This window comes from Leptodactylus fuscus, chromosome 2 (assembly GCF_031893055.1).
Source record: "Leptodactylus fuscus isolate aLepFus1 chromosome 2, aLepFus1.hap2, whole genome shotgun sequence".
NCBI classification, from domain to species: domain Eukaryota; kingdom Metazoa; phylum Chordata; class Amphibia; order Anura; family Leptodactylidae; genus Leptodactylus; species Leptodactylus fuscus.
In genome coordinates, this window is record NC_134266.1 from 157,434,819 (window position 1) to 157,454,364 (window position 19,546).

The 19,546-nt window shown below is 39.9% G+C and overlaps 1 protein-coding gene across 3 annotated transcripts in view; it reads left to right on the plus strand.

Moving 5' to 3' along the window:
- Nucleotides 1-19,546, plus strand: part of NF1 (neurofibromin 1) — a 151,261-nt gene that overhangs the window by 41,942 nt on the left and 89,773 nt on the right. For all 3 annotated transcript variants that reach the window (XM_075264846.1, XM_075264847.1, XM_075264848.1), the window contains exons 13-24: nucleotides 4,420-4,554; nucleotides 4,915-5,028; nucleotides 6,106-6,185; nucleotides 8,011-8,134; nucleotides 8,261-8,507; nucleotides 9,663-9,736; nucleotides 9,869-9,952; nucleotides 13,981-14,421; nucleotides 14,605-14,744; nucleotides 16,247-16,369; nucleotides 18,076-18,159; nucleotides 18,244-18,360. In XM_075264846.1, the coding sequence (XP_075120947.1) occupies nucleotides 4,420-4,554; nucleotides 4,915-5,028; nucleotides 6,106-6,185; nucleotides 8,011-8,134; nucleotides 8,261-8,507; nucleotides 9,663-9,736; nucleotides 9,869-9,952; nucleotides 13,981-14,421; nucleotides 14,605-14,744; nucleotides 16,247-16,369; nucleotides 18,076-18,159; nucleotides 18,244-18,360 (1,763 nt within the window). The remainder of the gene's footprint in view (nucleotides 1-4,419; nucleotides 4,555-4,914; nucleotides 5,029-6,105; nucleotides 6,186-8,010; nucleotides 8,135-8,260; nucleotides 8,508-9,662; nucleotides 9,737-9,868; nucleotides 9,953-13,980; nucleotides 14,422-14,604; nucleotides 14,745-16,246; nucleotides 16,370-18,075; nucleotides 18,160-18,243; nucleotides 18,361-19,546) is intronic.

A 19,546-nucleotide genomic window follows, 5' to 3' on the forward strand; every position in this document is an offset into this window, starting at 1 on the left:
ATGTGCCAGGAAACCTGGAAGTGAAGAGAGCACAGAGCCTTCAGGATGCAGAACAAGAGTTATGGGAATACTCCTTTAAGGGGGAGCATTCAGGGTATTCCTGGCTACTTTCATTTAAGAATTACTGAGGTCATTGTGACCTCAAGATGGAATATAGTCAAGAGAAATGAGAGAAATCCCCCTCCCCCCCCAGCTAAATTCATATTTAAGTCCATGTAAAAAGAAGTTACATTTTACTAGTAAATGTGCAAATATTTCTAAAATTCTGATTTCACATCTATATTATGGGGTATTGAGTGCATTTTGATGGGGGGTGTTTGTTTTTTAAACTATTTATAATACACGACATCAAAATAACAAATTGTGAAAAAGTGAAAGGATATGAAGACTTTCCATATGTGTTGTATATAGATCATTGGCAAATGCCTGATTTGTGAAGTATAGTATGCTAACAGTGTGATACATGGAGGATAGAAAGTTTATGGAAATAAGTGACCATTTGACCTGTGTTGTGTAGTTATTAAAAACATTTATGTGCTTTTCTATCAGTTTTTCATTCTACAAAAAATGTAGCTTTTATGTATTTTTTTACATATAAATTGAAGCTGAATTTAAAGGGATTCTACCACTAAAGCAACATTTTTTCTAATTACCACATTGGAATAGCCCTAAGAAAGGCTATTCGTCTATTACCTTTAGACGTGGTCTCCGCAGCGCCGTTCCTTAGAAATACCGGTTTTAACCGGTATGCAAATGAGTTCTCCACAGCAATGAGGGTGATCCACAGCACTCAAATGGCGATGGGGGCATCCCCACTGCTGCCCGAGAGCTCACTCCAGCGCCGCCTCCATCTTCAGCTGCAACCCCGCCTCTTCTGTCTTCCGTCTTGTTCCGACGCCTGCGCAGTACGCTCCTGTATTGAACAGGAGCGTACTGCGGCCAGCCGGCAGCCATTTTTGGGAGGCCGCTCTTGCTCTCGTAGTTCAATACAGGAGTGTACTGCGCAGGCGTCGGAAGTTGGACTGAGACGGAAGACAGAAGAGGTGGGGTTGCAGCTGAAGATGGAGGTGGCGCTGGAGTGAGCTCTCGGGCAGCAGTGGGGACGCCCCCATCGCCATTTGAGCGCTGGGGCCCGCCCTCATTGCTGCGGAGAACTCATTTGCATACCGGTTAAAAACGGTATTTCTAAGGAATGGCACCGTGGAGACCACGTCTAAAGGTAATAGACGAATAGCCTTTCTTAAGGCTATTCCGACGTGGTCATTAGAAAAAATGTTGCTTTAATGGTAGAATCTAGAGATCAGCGAGTACTGTTCGGATCAGCCGATCCGAACAGCATGCTCCATAGAAATGAATGGATGCACCTGGTACTTCCGCTTTGATGGCGGCCGGCCGCTTAACCCCCCGCGTGCCGGCTACGTCCATTCATTTCTATGCGAGCGTGCTGTTCGGATCGGCTGATCCGAATAGTACTCGCTCACCTCTAGTAGAATCCCTTTAAACATAGTTGATAACATCCGAACAGCATACAATGAGGATTAGTGCAAAAATGTAACCTAAGAAAATTGCATTCATAGTTTTGCTAATACTTCCATTTTGTGCAGTGGGTAGTGGCCACCTGTCTGAGCAAGTATTGCGTAGCCCATCCCTTCTACAAAAGTTGCAGACTTCTTGCTTTTGTAGAAGTAATAGTTCTACAAGATGTGGATAATAAAATAATGTAGGCACTTTAGTTTAAGAGGTAAGTTATAATCATTGAATAGAGCACACATACTAACACATAATATATTCTATGTAGCAGTTCAAACCTCTAAAGCAGATGCTGGCGATCATGGCTGCAGGTGCTGAAGAGTTTTATTGAGGCCCTCCCAGAAGGCATATATGGGGTTGTATTACACAGTTGACATTGGAATTCCTGTACAATTAGTCCGAACATTCTGCTCTTGGGATACTGAATCGCTAAAGTCTATAGTATAGCATGCAAGCACTTGTTAACTTTTTTTTTTTTTTTTTTTGTAATAACTATCCTCTTTAAGAACACTTAATGGAGACCATCTTTATGACCCTATTTTCTCATTTTAATAAGTACAAACATGTAATAAGTTGATACATCACATATCTCTAATTCTAACACAATGGGCATTAAAAATAAATAAATTAAATATTGATCAAATCAATACTTTACATTTCGAACCTATTTGCTCCAGACATTGGTGACACTTCCTGTTCAGGTGTCTGTACACATTCAATGAATGTTGGCAGGTTTGACCAGCTATCTAGTGTTTATAGGGTTATCAGCAAATGTGTGAGGGACAAGGATTGGGTATGTTGGATTTCAGAATGCCTGGTTCTTTTTTCTTCCAAGAGATCTCAGGCATTTTGTACACCCATTGAGAACATATGCATGCTCGATCTAACACCTTAGACAACAAATCTCTGCTAATACAGATTGACTACTTTTTTTAATACTTCACTTTACATTCAGTGTGATGACTTCACATGTTTGTTTTTTCATTTAATGTACCAAAAATATAAGGGCAGATTCTGCTGTGAGCTGTTTGTAGTCTTCTAGCTCTAGTTTTCATGGTACAGAGAGTACAATACTGATGAATTTCTACAGAGGTTAGCGATGTATCACCGTGTTTCCTACACAGTCTTCTTAGAGGCAGTATTATTAGCTATCTAATTATATGCCACATATATAAACTCTGGAAAGGAATCTGAAGTTCTGTTTTCATAGGGGTTTTGCTAGACTGTGTATTGAGGATATACGCTTTGTCCCCTTTGCTGTGTAGCACTGTAATCTGATTAGTGGGGGGTGGTCTGCCAGTTCTTGGACTCCCGCTGTCTCATATTGATGACTTATCCTAAGGACCCAAATTTAGGAAACCTCTTTAACCCTCTTCATTTTGCCTATGCGCATTTCTGTTGCTGCACCATATACCTCATTTTGCAGCAATGTAAGTTTAAGTGAACTACATTAATGACAAATTGCGTTGCCATCGTTTGAAGTGACAGAAAGTAGAAATGATCAACTCCCTGTAGCAGAACATACTGAAAATGGTACTTAAAGGGGCTCTATCACTGGGAAAAGTCATTTTTATCGAAACACATGCTTGCATAGGCTTTAGAAAGTCTATTCCACACTTACCTATAGTATGTAGATTGCCTCAGTGGTCTCTGAATAAGTCTGTTTTTATTAATATGCTAATGAGCCTCCAGCCAGCACAGGAAGTTTCCAGCAGCCTCCTCTCTTCTATTATCTCCTATGTGTGTGAAGCAAACAGGAAGCTGAGTCATCAGCAGCAGCAGTCTCCCATAGGAAACAGCAGGAGAGGAGTGCACGATGTATCGTGCACCAGTCTAATTAGCATATGAATAAAAACGGACTTATTCAGAAACCACTGAGGCAATCTACATACTATAGATAGGTGTGAAATAGACTTTCTAACGGCTATGCAAAGGTGTGATTAGTTAAAAAATGAGTTTTCCTAGTGATAGAGCCCCTTTAAATATACACTTTGTTCAGTAAGAGCCCCGAATGCAGGAAACCCACGTCCTGCAATTGGTCCTTTGCCATGGAAAGGACTTCCAGCAGTGAATTCTTGGGTATCTTATAAGAATCTGTTCTAGTTGATATAAAAATGGAGATCCAACTATTTGAAGTGACCGCCCCACCCTTGGACAACTCCATACATGCTGAAAATATGCAGTGAGTACAGATGTATGGGACACTGTCTGGCAATGCTTAGTACAGCTTTGGTAGGGAGGCCTATTAAAGCCTGTTTTCTACTAAAATAAAATAAATTAACATTTTTGTAGTATACGTAATAACCCAACACCCCCTACACAATTAAAAAAACAAAAAAAATCATATTTTAAATCATAAAAGTAGGAAGTCTGCTCTTTTTCACCATTTCTACTGCATAATTCCTAGAAAAAAATTACTGGTTCTGTCCCATTAACATTCAAGAACATTTTGGTCAAAGTATAAAATTGCCCTTTGAATGTGGCTTTTCAAAAGTGAAATTCTTCTCTAGACATTTAGGTGTTGGATGCCTTGGTCTTCATGCACAAGTTTTGACTATTATAGATAATGTTGTGTAGGTTCATGACTCCACAGCAACACGGTGTTGCATTAAAATAGGATATTACTAGCCTCTGGGCCAATTCTGTGTTTCCTTAAATGGAAACTTGTATCAGTGACAAGTATTTTTGTCATGTCATCACACAACTTCTCTCCTGTAAGGATGCTCTGACCCCAAGCTGCAGTTGTTGTAATCTTACCAAGACATGATGGTAGATCTTGAGATGCTTTAGCCTTATTTTCTGTAATGATAAATGAGTGTTTCTTAGCTGCTTATGCTAAATGTATGGTAGAGTTCCTTTTATTGACAGTGTGCTGGAATTTTTCCTCAGAGTCTTACGTTTAAAGAGAAAATGCCATACCTTAAATTTAAAGAGAAACCCACAGACCTGGAGACAAGAAGCTATAAGTACTTGTTGCTGTCTATGGTCAAACTCATCCATGGAGATCCAAAGCTGCTTTTGTATGTAAGTAACTTGTATTTCCCATATAATTTGCTTTTGCATCTGTATCTTGATGGCTATGATAGCATGTCAGGCTGCCTTGACTTGATGTATGGGTGGAATTACACAATCATTTTTTTTTTTTTTTTTTTTAATAAGATGGACTTTTTTCTAATTGTGTTTTCTAAACTTAAATGAGTTTTCTAAAATCACAATATTTGATGACTTAGCTATAGGATAATACCTAGTAGTAGATTTTTTGGGGGTATCATAGTTTTGACCCATAAGTGAAAAAGACATAACAGCAATATCTTGAATACTACTACTAAGTCGAGATGGGAGATCGTTTTGATTTTTTTCCCCTCTATATGTGTCTGTTTCCAGAACCCAGGAAAAGCTGGACCTGACACTCAGAACAGTACTGCAGAGCTAATAAATGGACTGGTACAGCTGGTCCCACAGACAAACATGCCAGAGATAGCACAAGAAGCCATGGAGGTGAATTTTACTTCTGATTTTACTGTCAATGCCCTTTAAATTGGTTAATGACAATCCTTCATGTTGGATCAGCGTAACTATTGTGTTGATTACATTTTTCTGAATGGAATGTCTTATATATGAAGCCTCTTGTGTGTTGCCCTAGTACTGACATATTGCTTCCCACTTGTTCTCATGCAGTATTACATTTCACCCTTAAGCTTCCACACATGTAATGTAAAAAGTTGTCTTATGTTTATTCCTATAATGTGTGATCTCCTCGCCTTTAATTCCTCACTTGGATATGGTAGCCGACATTCACCTCACCAGGCAGGAAAATGCAGACGGACCCACATTCTTAAAGGAGTTGTCTGGGATAAAAACTAATCCCTATGGGGCAACACGGTGGCTCAGTGGCTAGCACTGCAGCCTTGCAGCGCTGGAATCCTGGGTTCAAATCTTGCCAGGAACAACATCTGCAAGGCGTTTGTATGTTCTTCCTGTGTTTGTGTGGATTTCCTCCCATTATACAAAAGACATACTGATAGGAAAAAAATGTACATTGTGATCCCTATATGGGTCTCACAATCTACATTAAAAAAACAAAAACAAAAACCTACACTAATCTAAACACCCTCCCTCCACCTATTCTCCAAATAACAGAATTTATCAGTAGTATATATTTACCCATATACTTGGGGTGGTCATGTGAAGACTGGAAGGAAGAGAGGTGGTAAATATATAATGGGGTAGGGGGCTGGACTGAGTAGTTTGGGATGGGCTAGTAGTGGGGGGGAGAGTGAGGTGAGAAGGAGCTAATGTGGAAGTTACATAGCAGCAGGCTACACCTAGTAAACAAATGCAGAAGATAACAGGAGCTCCCAGAGACACCCAGAAATCACTGAAAACACTGCTAAAGGTATATGGGTGCATTTATTAACCCATTAATACATCTAACCTTTTTTTAAAAAAAAAAACAAAAAAAAAACAAATTTTGCCCGGAAAACCCCTTTAATAATATCTGGGATGCTCCTGAATTGATTTATTTTTATAGTAGCATCTTTTTGTTCTTATTATTGTTTGTATTTTGTTCAATAGGCATTATTGGTTCTACATCAACCGGACAGCATTGAACTGTGGAATCCAGATTCACCAGTGGAGACTTTCTGGGAGATAAGGTAGACTTATTACTTCTATAAGAAAGTTTAGCTTCCAGTTTTAGCTAATATTTTTTTTTCATTTAAAAGTCACAGATTGTTTCTTCTCACGTATTTCATTGGGGGGGGGGGGGGCACAGCACTGTGGGAAAAGACCTGGCTACTAGGAAGCTGACACTAGGAATAGTAAAATATGTTGGCTCCGCCTCTAGGTTATTCCCCCTCCACAGACTCTGTGCTAGCCAGTTTTGACCTAGTGTCCATTGGAGGCAGACACAATATGACATGGGTTTTTCTGTCTTGCATGATTTTTATTTTATTTTTCATGTACTGTGACTCCTCCCTGTGACTAGTCTCTCTTTGCCAGTTGCCTTCCTGGTGGCCATTACTTCCACTCACAAGTTGTCCGATCTGGCTGTTTTTTCCTGGAGGCCTCCCTTGTTCTCCACAAGGACAAGGTTGTCCTTCATGCGACACATTCATTATTTGCAAGGTGGTCTCTTCCTTTCATATCTATGAGGCCTTTGTCTTACCATTTTTCTGCCTGGATCCCAAGCACTCAAATTGAGCATTCTCCTCACTGCCTGTATGTGGTCCGGGAAATCTGGTCTATTCGTCGCTGTGACTCGACTCTTTCAGTCGTTCAGACACTTTGTTTGTTCTGCCTTGGGCTTGGTTGCTTCCAATTCTTCCATTTCCTGGTGGATTTGGTCGGCTATGAGGGAGGCCTATTGGCTCAAGGACAGGCCGCCGCCTCTCCTTGTCACCACTCTTTCCACGAGGGCGTCGGGGGCCTCCTGGGCTGTACGGCTTGAGGCATCTGCCTTTCTGGTCTGCAAGACTGTCACCTGGGCGTCCACACTTTCCCCAAGTTTTACCAGATCCTTTCTGTGGCTTTCCATTGCCAGCTTGGGTCGCAAGGTACTGCAGCTGTGCTCTTGGTTGCTTGCGTGGCTTTGTACTTCCCACCCTCTGGGTCTGTCTTAGGACATCCCAAAGTGCTGTGTCCCCCAATGAAATAAGCGAGAAAATTGAATTTTTGTACTCACCTTAAAATACAATTCTGGTTGTGTTCACGGAGGGACACAGATTCCACACTTGTTTTCTTGTTGTTCCTGCCCCGAGCTATTTTGGTTCCTTTTCAGGTTCAGGGCATGTTGGTGGTGGTGGTTTTGTGCTCTTTTGATTACTTGTGTATCTCTCCTACTGCTGCTGTACAAACTGGCGGAGCTGACACCTTCTACTACATCCAGTGGCCAGGTCTACATCACATGATGCTGTGTTTCCCAATGAATACAACGAGAAAAGGATTTTACGATTTATACAATCTTAATATATATATATATATATATATATATATATATATATATATATATATATTTTTTTTTTTTTTTTGTAAGTAAAAACTAAATTAACGGTGTAAGTGATCACAGGAAACTTTATATCCTTTATAATCTCTGGCATCTCCTCAACGCCTCCTGCAGTGGAACACTCCCTGTGGGTCCACGGCAAAAAAAATCTTTCTTCAGTGAAAAGAGGTTGGTAGCTCACTGAGTGATCGAGCTTCTGTCCATAGAAGTCTATATAGAGTGAAGGCGAGAGGTGGATGGTAGCTAAAGAGAGATGCAATTAGAGTCCTGCAGAGGGGAAATCTGGTCGTAAATGCAGTACATGTAATGGCTAAATATAGTTTTATTCCTTATGTACACACATAGCAACTCATTGAAAATCTACCTGGCATGATATGCTTGATAGGCTTTCATGAACGGACAGACATTTTAATATAGTAAGCCTTTTCTTGTACTGAATTTGTATTTTGATTTTTTTTTCCCCCTTTCTTTTTTAGTTCTCAAATGATTTTCTACATCTGTAAGAAATTGACAGGCCACCAAATGCTCAACAGCACGGAAGTCCTTAAATGGCTGCGAGAAATTTTGATTTGCAGAAATAAATTTCTTCTTAAATACAAGGTATTAAGAATTGTGTTGCTGCTTTAAGCATCTTTATACTGTGTAGCTTTTAGTTTACACCTTGTATGTGAATATAGCTTAGACAATAGAGAGATGGCTTTCTGATTTTTTTTTTTTCTTCTGTAGGAAAGTGCTGCAGCTGGAAGTGGAATCCCAATATGTCGCCAAGCTCAGACTAAATTGGAAGTCTCTCTTTACATGTTTCTATGGAGCCCAGACATTGAAGCAGTTCTTGTGGCAATGTCATGTTTCCGAAGCCTATGTGAGGAAGCTGAGATTCGGTGTGGAGTGGATGAAGTATCTGTCCACAATTTCTTGCCAAATTACAACACCTTCATGGAGTTTGCATCTGTCAGCAACATGATGTCAACTGGTAAGAGTGCATTACATGGGCACTTCTGTGTAGAATACAGAATACTACTATTCACTTATTAGGAGCAAAAGTGAGGACATGTCCTATCATTTCATCCTACCACCAGCGACGTAGCAGGCTGTGAGACAGTTGCTGAAGCCAGGCGAGTCTCATGCCTGGCTTCATTTTGTAATAGGATACAGCCGTATGCCATATACAGACCACTCTGCTGTCATATGGTTACCTCAGCAATTTGCTCCTTCCATCTCTGCTCAACAATTTTCAGAATGAAATACTAGGGAACTGTAAAGTTATTCCTTAAAATTTCCAATGTTTTCTGTGTAATTAAGGAAATAGTTTGTGTGTTCTTTGATTGATCTAGTTTCTAGTTTGATTCGTAGGCCGTTTATATGAGGTTTTCAGTTGTTTAAGCTGACCCTACAATAGATGAATGTTGGCAGAAACAATTGTTTTGCGAGGGACTGGCTGCCTGATAAATGTTTCCGAGAGAGTCCATATTCTTCATCTGCCCCAGATGTCTGGTGAAGGAATAGTGAAGTATGTTGGATTTCATTATACCTGGTCCTTTGTTCTTATGGAACAGAGAGAACATATGCACAGCCAGCTGACTGGGAATACTTAAAGGGGTTCTCTAGACTTAGGCTAGGTCATCAATATTTTAAGAGTAATGCATCTATATCAGATCGTTGGTGGTCAGACACCTTCACCAATCAGCTATTTTCAGCAGCTGATACACAAAAAATGGAGATGGAAGCAGATGAATCGTTTGTGTAGTGGACAAACCAGATTACTGCAGCTTAGTTCTCATTCAAGTGAATAGGTGCTAAGCTGCAGTATGACCTGGTTTGGCGACTACAGAGAGAGCAGAGGTGTCGGTTGCTTGTTCCATTCTTGTATCAACTTCCTAGTACAGCTGTTTGGTTGGGGTCCCATAAATCTGATTCCCAAAGATCTGATATGGATAACCTGTTTTAAGGATAGGCCTTCATTATTTTTAGCCTGGAAAACAGTAAGGAGGTTTTGGATGGATAGCTTTTGGCCAACGGCTAATTGTGGTGTAGCATATTTGGTCTTACAGCAAATGGAGAGCCAACTTTGGCATGGTGCACTTCATCTGCACTGTCAATACCATGGATATTTTTTGTTGTATTTTAGGCAGAGCAGCTCTGCAGAAGCGAGTTATGGCCTTACTTAGAAGAATAGAGCATCCAACAGCTGGAAACACAGAGGTGAGTTACTGGTGAAAAATGCCTATCCCCTTTTTTTTTTTTTTTTTTTTTTTTTTTTTTATATAATTCAAATGTGTAACTTATAGGTATTCTTTAATATTTCTAAATATTCTAATGTATATAACTTTTCAGGCATGGGAAGATACACATGCAAAGTGGGAGCAAGCTACTAAGTTAATCTTAAACTTCCCAAAGACTAAACTGGAAGATGGTCAGGTAACGAAATGTTTTGTACACTTTTGTTCCTGGAAGTTCCTTTTAATTTAAAACTGAAAGTGCTTTAAGATTGCTTTGGATTAGTGTTTAATTTGTACATATATACAGTGGCTGGAGATTTTGGCATTTCTTCTGACTATTCAATTGGGGTTAATATTGTGTGTGTTCATAATCTAATTGGTGAACTTATATTGTGCTGAGTTACCAATGAGACATTAAATTTTGTTATAAAATAAGGCTTTCGGTTAAAGGGTTTGTGTAATAATGTTATCCTACTAATATTATAAGTGTGAAAGTTTGTGTGTTTGGATGTTTGTGAGTTTGGATGTTTGTTCCTCAATCACGCTAAAACGCCTGGACGGATTTGCGTGCAATTTTCCACAAACATAGTTTTCCCTTAGGATTGAGTCACAGGCTACTTTTGGTGCCACTAAACAACATGGCTTCCTAGCAGGAGACTCACAAAAGCAGGACTCCTAGCCCCAGCTATAGACTCACACACACTGCCTGGCATTTCCTGCCTCAACCTGCCTGCACACTCCTTACTGTCACCTCAAGAGTAGCCCTCACTCTACTCACTCACATAACACATCACATTGTCTGTATCACTACATACACACTCACACACACTGCCTGGCATTTCCTGCCTGAACCTGCCTGCACACTCCTTACTGTCACCTCAGGAGTATCCCTCACTCTACTCACTCACATTTTACATCACTCTACTCACTCACATTTTACATATAGCTTTCCACTATATAACACATCACATTGTCTGTATCACGACATACACAATACAACACATCACATTGTCTGACACAATACAACACATCACATTGTCTGACACAATACAACACATCACATTGTCTGTATCACGACATACACAATACAACACATCACATTGTCTGACACAATACAACACATCACATTGTCTGTATCACGACATACACAATACAACACATCACATTGTCTGACACAATACAACACATCACATTGTCTGTATCATGACATACACAATACAACACATCACATTGTCTGACACAATACAACACATCACATTGTCTGTATCACGACATACACAATACAACACATCACATTGTCTGTATCACGACATACACAATACAACACATCACATTGTCTGACACAATACAACACATCACATTGTCTGTATCATGACATACACAATACAACACATCACATTGTCTGACATAATACAACACATCACATTGTCTGACACAATACAACACATCACATTGTCTGTATCACGACATACACAATACAACACATCACATTGTCTGACACAATACAACACATCACATTGTCTGACACAATACAACACATCACATTGTATCATGACATACACAATACAACACATCACATTGTCTGACATAATACAACACATCACATTGTCTGACACAATACAACACATCACATTGTCTGTATCACGACATACACAATACAACACATCACATTGTCTGACACAATACAACACATCACATTGTCTGACACAATACAACACATCACATTGTCTGTATCACGACATACACAATACAACACATCACATTGTCTGTATCACGACATACACAATACAACACATCACATTGTCTGACACAATACAACACATCACATTGTCTGTATCACGACATACACAATACAACACATCACATTGTCTGACACAATACAACACATCACATTGTCTGTATCATGACATACACAATACAACACATCACATTGTCTGACACAATACAACACATCACATTGTCTGTATCACGACATACACAATACAACACATCACATTGTCTGTATCACGACATACACAATACAACACATCACATTGTCTGACATAATACAACACATCACATTGTCTGACACAATACAACACATCACATTGTCTGACACAATACAACACATCACATTGTCTGTATCACGACATACACAATACAACACATCACATTGTCTGTATCACGACATACACAATACAACACATCACACTGTCTGTATCACGACATACACAATACAACACATCACATTGTCTGTATCACGACATACACAATACAACACATCACATTGTCTGTATCACGACATACACAATACAACACATCACATTGTCTGACACAATACAACACATCACATTGTCTGTATCACGACATACACAATACAACACATCACACTGTCTGTATCACGACATACACAATACAACACATCACATTGTCTGTATCACGACATACACAATACAACACATCACATTGTCTGTATCACGACATACACAATACAACACATCACATTGTCTGTATCACGACATACACAATACAACACATCACATTGTCTGTATCACGACATACACAATACAACACATCACATTGTCTGTATCACGACATACACAATACAACACATCACATTGTCTGTATCACGACATACACAATACAACACATCACATTGTCTGTATCACGACATACACAATACAACACATCACATTGTCTGTATCACGACATACACAATACAACACATCACATCACATTTGCTAGCCCACCAAACTTTTTAAAGCACATTTACAGTTTCACACGTCTGTGTCCGCCCAATTCTCAAATCACCGCAGACGAAGTCGCGGGTAAAAGCTAGTTGTTGATATAAAATTGGGGTATACCGCATCTCTAGAATGTGCAATCCAGGTGTAAATAGCAGATGTTCTGCTGTATGGTTCTCTGTTAATTTGGCACCTATAACCGCACATTATATAATGTACTAAGAATATTTCAGCGCAGTCAAAGGATTGCCAAAGTATTTAATGCAGACCTTTTTCGTTGTTTTACAGACATATAGGCTACTTTCACATCTCCACCAAAGTATCTGTTTGACGCTGGGCTCACACCAGCGTTTGGTCTCTGTTCTGAGATTTCCGTCTTCTGCATGCAGAAGACGGATACCTGTCAGACCGAGTCCGGCCATGAGCGCCGATGAGCAGTTTGGGCTCTCCGCGGCGTTTTTTTTAAACCGGACACAAAGTCCTGAATGTCCGACTTTGTGTCTGGTTAAAAAAAAACCTAGTTTCGCCGTGGAGAGCCCAAAACGCTCACCGGCGCTCATGGCTGGACACTTTTCAAACCCATTCATTTGAATGGGTTTGAAAAATGCCTGCAGGTTTCTGTCTCCTGCCCAGTTCCAGGCAGGAAACGGAATCTTGAAAGCGGAGATCCCGGGCGCAGATGTGAACAAGCCCTTAGACACCGTTGCAGTGTCCTGCATGAAGGACTTTTTACTCCACTGGTTTCAGTTTAAAAACAGACACCTGGTTTACCCTATTATAGTCAATGGAGTTACTCTTACTGCTGTCTTAGTGGTCCTCCTGTCCATTGTTTGTGTTCCTTGACTGACCCTAGCAACCGAGAGCTGACACTAGTGTGAACTTAGCGTTAAATGGTCACTAACCTTTTAATAGAATTTGCTTAAATGAATATTATTGGCGATTAGAAGAAACTATGTATTTATATTCGGCCAGAAGAGTGGTTTATTTTTGCTCTTATCAGGCTTCCTGGCGTCCCTTCCCCTCCACCAACTCATTTTTACTTTGAAAATCTTTGTCCGTCTTGATATGGATTGCAAATCACATGACCTGTCATGAGAACATGTTTGTAGAAGTTTGTGGAGAGGTGAGGGAAAGAAGTGGGCCAAAGGAGAGAGTTAGCTGCAGAGATGCAATGGAATACTGTGCAGAAGATTTCCATCTCAACCAAAGTACTTTTTTCCCCCCATGTCTCTACATAAGTACTGCATGATTCTGGGGTTCTTTGACTGTGAGAGAGAGTTATAAAGCATTTTCTCCTCTACTTGCTGTGTGCAGTTTATGGCAGGTAGTCAGCAAACTTCAGATAGAACATACAGTAGTGTTAATGCCTTTGTACGCACATTGCTGATTGGCACAATGTTTGTTTATATGTTAGGTATGCTTTAAATAGATCTTCTCTATTTATATTCCTTTATGCACATTATATGATCATTGCTTATGATTCATTCTAATAATTTACCTACAGGTAACAGAAAGCCTTCATAAGACCATTGTGAAAAGGCGAATGTCTCATGTGAGCGGAGGAGGATCTATAGATCTTTCCGATACAGACTCTCTTCAGGAGTGGATTAACATGACTGGGTTTCTTTCTGCACTTGGTGGAGTTTGTCTGCAACATCGCAGCAATGTTGGACTTGTGACGTACAGTCCACCTATGGGCCCAGTCAATGAACGCAAAGGCTCTGTCATCTCAATGGTGTCTACTGAAGGAAATGCTGAAACCCCTGTCAGCAAGTTTCTTGATAGGCTTCTATCTTTGATGGTGTGCAACAATGAGAAAGTTGGCGTGCAAATTCGAACAAACATCAAAGACTTGGTTGGGTTAGAATTAAGCCCTGCATTGTATCCAATGCTGTTTAACAAAATGAAGAACAATATCAGCAAGTTTTTTGACTCCCAAGGGCAGGTAAGCAAGAAGACACTAATGTGTTTTACACATGTGATGCTCAAATTTTAGTTTGGCAGCCTTTTAGAGAAAGCAACAGTCCATCTGTCTGCATCCTGCTTGTGCATACACTTTTGCATGTCCCTTTGGGTCTCTCTTGTTGAAGCATTGATATAATGAGCTTTCCTGGTTTTTGCATTGTAGGTCTTGCTTAATGACACCAATACCCAGTTTGTTGAACAGACTATTACCATTCTCAAGAACCTGCTGGATAATCACACAGAAGGCAGTTCCGAACATCTGGGACAAGCCAGTCTTGAGACCATGATGCTAAATCTTGTCAGGTAATTCAGAATGCAAAAGATAAAAGACAGAGTTGGGTATCAACAATGTAGGTCTTAAAGGGGTTGTTTAAAAAAATATATCCACAAAACATGCAAATGTGATAAAATACCCAAAATACCAATACACACATCTTTATTTCCCCGCTAATGCAATGCAGCCGCACCAGCAGTCCTTTCAGTTTACAGCTACCAATGATGAGTAGCCACCCTCAGTCAAGCAGCCCATATTCCTCCCCACACCACTGTTTGCAATATGCTATTTTATAATTGTTTGCCTCCTTAAGTGTTGAGTTAAAAACAAACTATAAAACATGCAAGGTGTATGGGTGTATATAAATAAATAGGGGCTAGGGCTTATTTTTGGGGTAGGTCATACTTTTCAGGCAACGGAATGAATTGGAACCTCTTCTGATTCACTCCAGGTAGATCTTTTAAAATGGTTATGGTTAGTAATCCTAAGGCTGTGGTCACACTAATGTTGGGTGACAGTTCGGGGACTGCATCTCCCATTCTGCTTATAATATGTGGAGAGAAGTCCTGCAAGCAACACTTTTCTCTCTGCCATTTTCAGGCGAAATTACAGTCTATGGGGTCCACGGGTTATTACGGGTAATCACGTTTTAAGTGGATGGGGTTTGTTTTTCGGGTCCCCAAGTAGACCCACGGAACAGAAACCCAAACGCTAGTGTGAACCTAGTGTAACTTACATTCATAATTGATGGTGTAGTCTCAGTAGATCTTAAACGTACTGGTACTCTTTCTCTAAACACTTTGTATGGCAGTGGCACCATACTGTCACTATGTCCTCCCCCTTAACCCTCTCCATCATACAAATGGGGAGGTGCTGTAGTTTAGTGGCTGTGCTTCTGGGAGTGAGCAGAGGTGGCACTTGATGTCTGGTCACAAAGGGAAGTGGGATTCAGGAGTCCTCAGAAGGTGGAATTGCGGGGCAAGATGCAAGACTCTGGAGCAGAACATATGAGCTAATTTTGCCCTGTCTTGGAAGGAGGGGGGGAGAGGAGAGAGCTATTTCTACTCTCAATCATGTCATGTGACATAACCTGGCTATGCAGGCGCTAAGTAGGACCTTTTTTTTTTTTTTTTTTTTTTCTTTTTCTTTTCCTTCCTTCCCGTTCTTGGAGTAGGTTATATATTTCAAGCCTACTCCAAAAACCCTTCAAAATCAAGAATACCATTTGGAGAAACTGGATCTGTATATTGCCTATATACTGGATAGATAGATAGATAGATAGACAGAGAGACTATAGATATATATATATAGATATGTGTGTTCCATGTGTATACAGGATTATATATTAACTCTTATTATAAACAGGATCAACAAATGTTTCCCCACAAATCTGCATTTTTCAGTGAGTGAACAGGCTAGTAATGGTCTCTAGAAGCTATAAAAGAACACTGTATTTGTTCTGAGGCAGTGTGGTAACTTGTCTCTCAGCCAGTTCTATGTTGTCTCTTAATTCTGAAAAAATTATTTTTAGGTATGTTCGTGTGCTGGGAAACTTGGTACATGCCATTCAGATCAAGACAAAGCTTTGTCAACTGGTGGAAGTGATGATGGAGCGAAGGGACGATCTTTCCTTTTGTCAAGAAATGAAATTCCGGTGAGGACTAGATTTATATTTCTAATGATGTAAACCTAATAAAATGACATTTTAAGACAAAAAAGTATGTGCACTATGATTATTTTCGAACATAAGAGCTATAGTAAATTCCTTTTTTTAGATATATGAATTTACTGAGCTGACAGCTACATGATTTTTACTACATAGCTACTTCTAACTACGTACTACTGACGGTATTTTGTTACAATGTGGATGGTTAATACTCCAGTAAAATCAATGCTAGTGGAGCTTAAGTGTAAGCAATAATTTTTAAATGCAGTATTTGAAGAAAACTCATTTTTGTGTATACCCTATTAGAGAATTATTAATGAATAGATCAGGATCTTTTACTCTTTTTGCTAGAGTGTAGAGTGGTTACAAAGACCTGGTGTGTCTGGCTCTGGAGGACCTGATCTGTCCTGTCTTACACAGACAACCACATTATTTGAATAGGAAATGTGTTAAAGGGATTCTACCATTGAAATGAATTTTTTTGGCGATCACGCGTCGGAATAGCCTTTAGAAAGGCTATTCATCTCTTACCTTTAGACGTGGTCTCCGCTGCGCCGTTCCTTAGAAATACTGTTTTTTACCGGTATGCAAATTAGTTCTCTCACAGCGATGGGTGCGGGCCGCTCCTGTATTGAACTACAAGAGCGGCCTCCCAAAAATGGCCGCCGCACTCGGCTCTGCTGGTTGACTGGAGCCAACTGCACAGGCGTCAGAGGTGACACAAAGGAAGACGACGAAGGGGAGGATCCAGCTGAAGATAGAGGCGTCGCTGGAGCGTGTTTTCGAGCAGCACTGGGGACGTCCCCATTGCTTTTTCAGCGCTGGGGCTCGCCCCCATCGCTGCAAGAGAACTAATTTGCATTCTAAGACTGGGTTTACATCTGAGTTGGTGTCTCTGCACCTTTTCAGTTTCTGTCAAAAAGTCAAGAGAACGGGTTGTTGAAAAAACAGCATTTCTTAAACCATTTGCAGATGTGTGTTTGGAGTTTTTCTGCTGTGTATCTGCTCTTTTGGATAAAGACAAAAGTCAGACTTGAACTTCATCCAAGAAAATAAGGGTTTGTTCGCTCATTTATTCATTCATTCTTTGAACATGCTCAGAATAAACAATGAAGACAAAGGGGGGAGAAAAGAACCCACCAAAAATGGACACTTTTTGAAGGATATCTATGTAGTGATCCTTAAAAAAAAAAAAAAAAAAAAAATTGGTCCTGGTATGCACCATGTAACCATTTCTCGGTATGCGTTGTGTAACCACTTGTCTTTGGTTTTTTTGAGGAATCCGTTTTTTTCCCAAGATTATTTCGCAACGGGCAGATTCCAGACGCAGTTGTGAACATATTGTAAAGGCTTTTTTCGCAAACCCACAATTTGACTGTAATTTGTGAATAAACCCTAACAAGTGCACATCTCATTTAATATTTGTTTTGTATTGTGTTACTTGAAATTGCAGTATTTTATTGATCTTAAAGTGATCTTGGGATTTATGACTTTATCCATAGGATATGCCATAAATGCCAGGTAAACGTGGGTCCCACCTATAAGACCTGCATTTATCTGAAGAATAGGGCAAAGAGTAAATGAGAATGGAAACACATTTATGTGTGCCTATTCACTCCATTGATCTTTTATGTAAATTGCAATGCCTTTCTGTACATGCTGATTTCTAATATTTGCTATTTCTGTGTATTTAGAAATAAGATGGTGGAATACCTGACTGACTGGGTAATGGGGACATCTAATCAAGCAGCAGATGAAGATGTAAAATGTCTTACCAGGTACTGAACGTTTCCTTAACATTTGTGACACATTTGAGGTCCTAGCGAATATGTGATCCATAATGTTAGTATTATGATACACAGGGACTTGGATCAGGCAAGCATGGAAGCTGTGGTCTCTCTTCTTGCTGGACTGCCTCTTCAACCTGAAGAAGGAGATGGTGTAGAATTAATGGAAGCCAAATCACAGCTGTTTCTCAAGTAGGTGATATATATTACACTTATAGCTGATTTGTGGTGATTTCCTTGCAGGAGAAATAGTGCATACTTTTTATATGTTCTAATATTTTTTTCATTACATCAGAACTTCCAGGTGACTGTACAAAATAGATGACAGTCAGCCAGCCCCAAATGTCTCAACTGTCCTCTTATGGCGAATTTGGGTGGGTGGGGGGAGGAGGGGAAGGGGTTGATTGGGCATACTTGTTTTCAACATTATTGAACACTTCATCTTGTGTCTGCTAGATGCGTTCTGTATCTTCCCATACAGGTTGTTTCTTTGAATTATTGTCTATGAACTGTAGTGGTCAACTCTGTAAACGTAACACATTAATTTATTAGACAGATGCTTATTTAGCTTAGTACCATTTTAATTTATGAAATGTTTGGCCAAATACAGTTTTGGGTTTGTTTTTTGGGGGGAATATTTTGGGTATTGCTTTTACTAGCATAAGATGATGCAAGTAGAAAAACAAATTCTCTATGATATTTCCAAGGAGCTTCCATTTATATTTGTAATACGTCTTTCCTGCTTAAAGTATGAGTTATGACCACATGTTCACAGGTCATGTGACTGCTCAGCCAAGCACTTTGACTGCGGCTGAGCAGTCATGTAAATTGTGCCCTAGCACGGAGGCACCTTTAGATGGCGACTGGTCATCTTTATTTATTTTGTGTTCATCTTTTTAAAATGTCCCTAGCTTTCTGGATTTTGAAGAGGGTTTAAAGGGGCTCTATCATTGGGAAAAGTCATTTTTAACTAATCACATCCTTGCATAGCATTTAAAAAGGCTATTCCACACCTACCTTTAGTATGCAAATTGCCTCAGCAGTTTTTGAATAAGTCCGTTTTTATTCATATGCCAATTAGACTGGGTGCACGATGCATCGTGCGCCCTCTGTGCTATTGTTTCTTATGTATGTATACAGCACAGGCTGTTGCTGCTGCTGATGACTTCCTGCTTGCACACACATAGGAGGTAATAGCAGAGAGGAGGCTGCTGGGAACTTCCTGTGCTGGCAGGAAGCTAATTAGCATATGAATAAAAACTGACTTATTCAAAAACCACTGAGGCAATTTACATACAAAAGGTAAGTGTGGAATAGCATTTCTAAAGGCTATGCAAGGATGTGATTAGTAAAAAATGACTTTTCCCAATGATAGAGC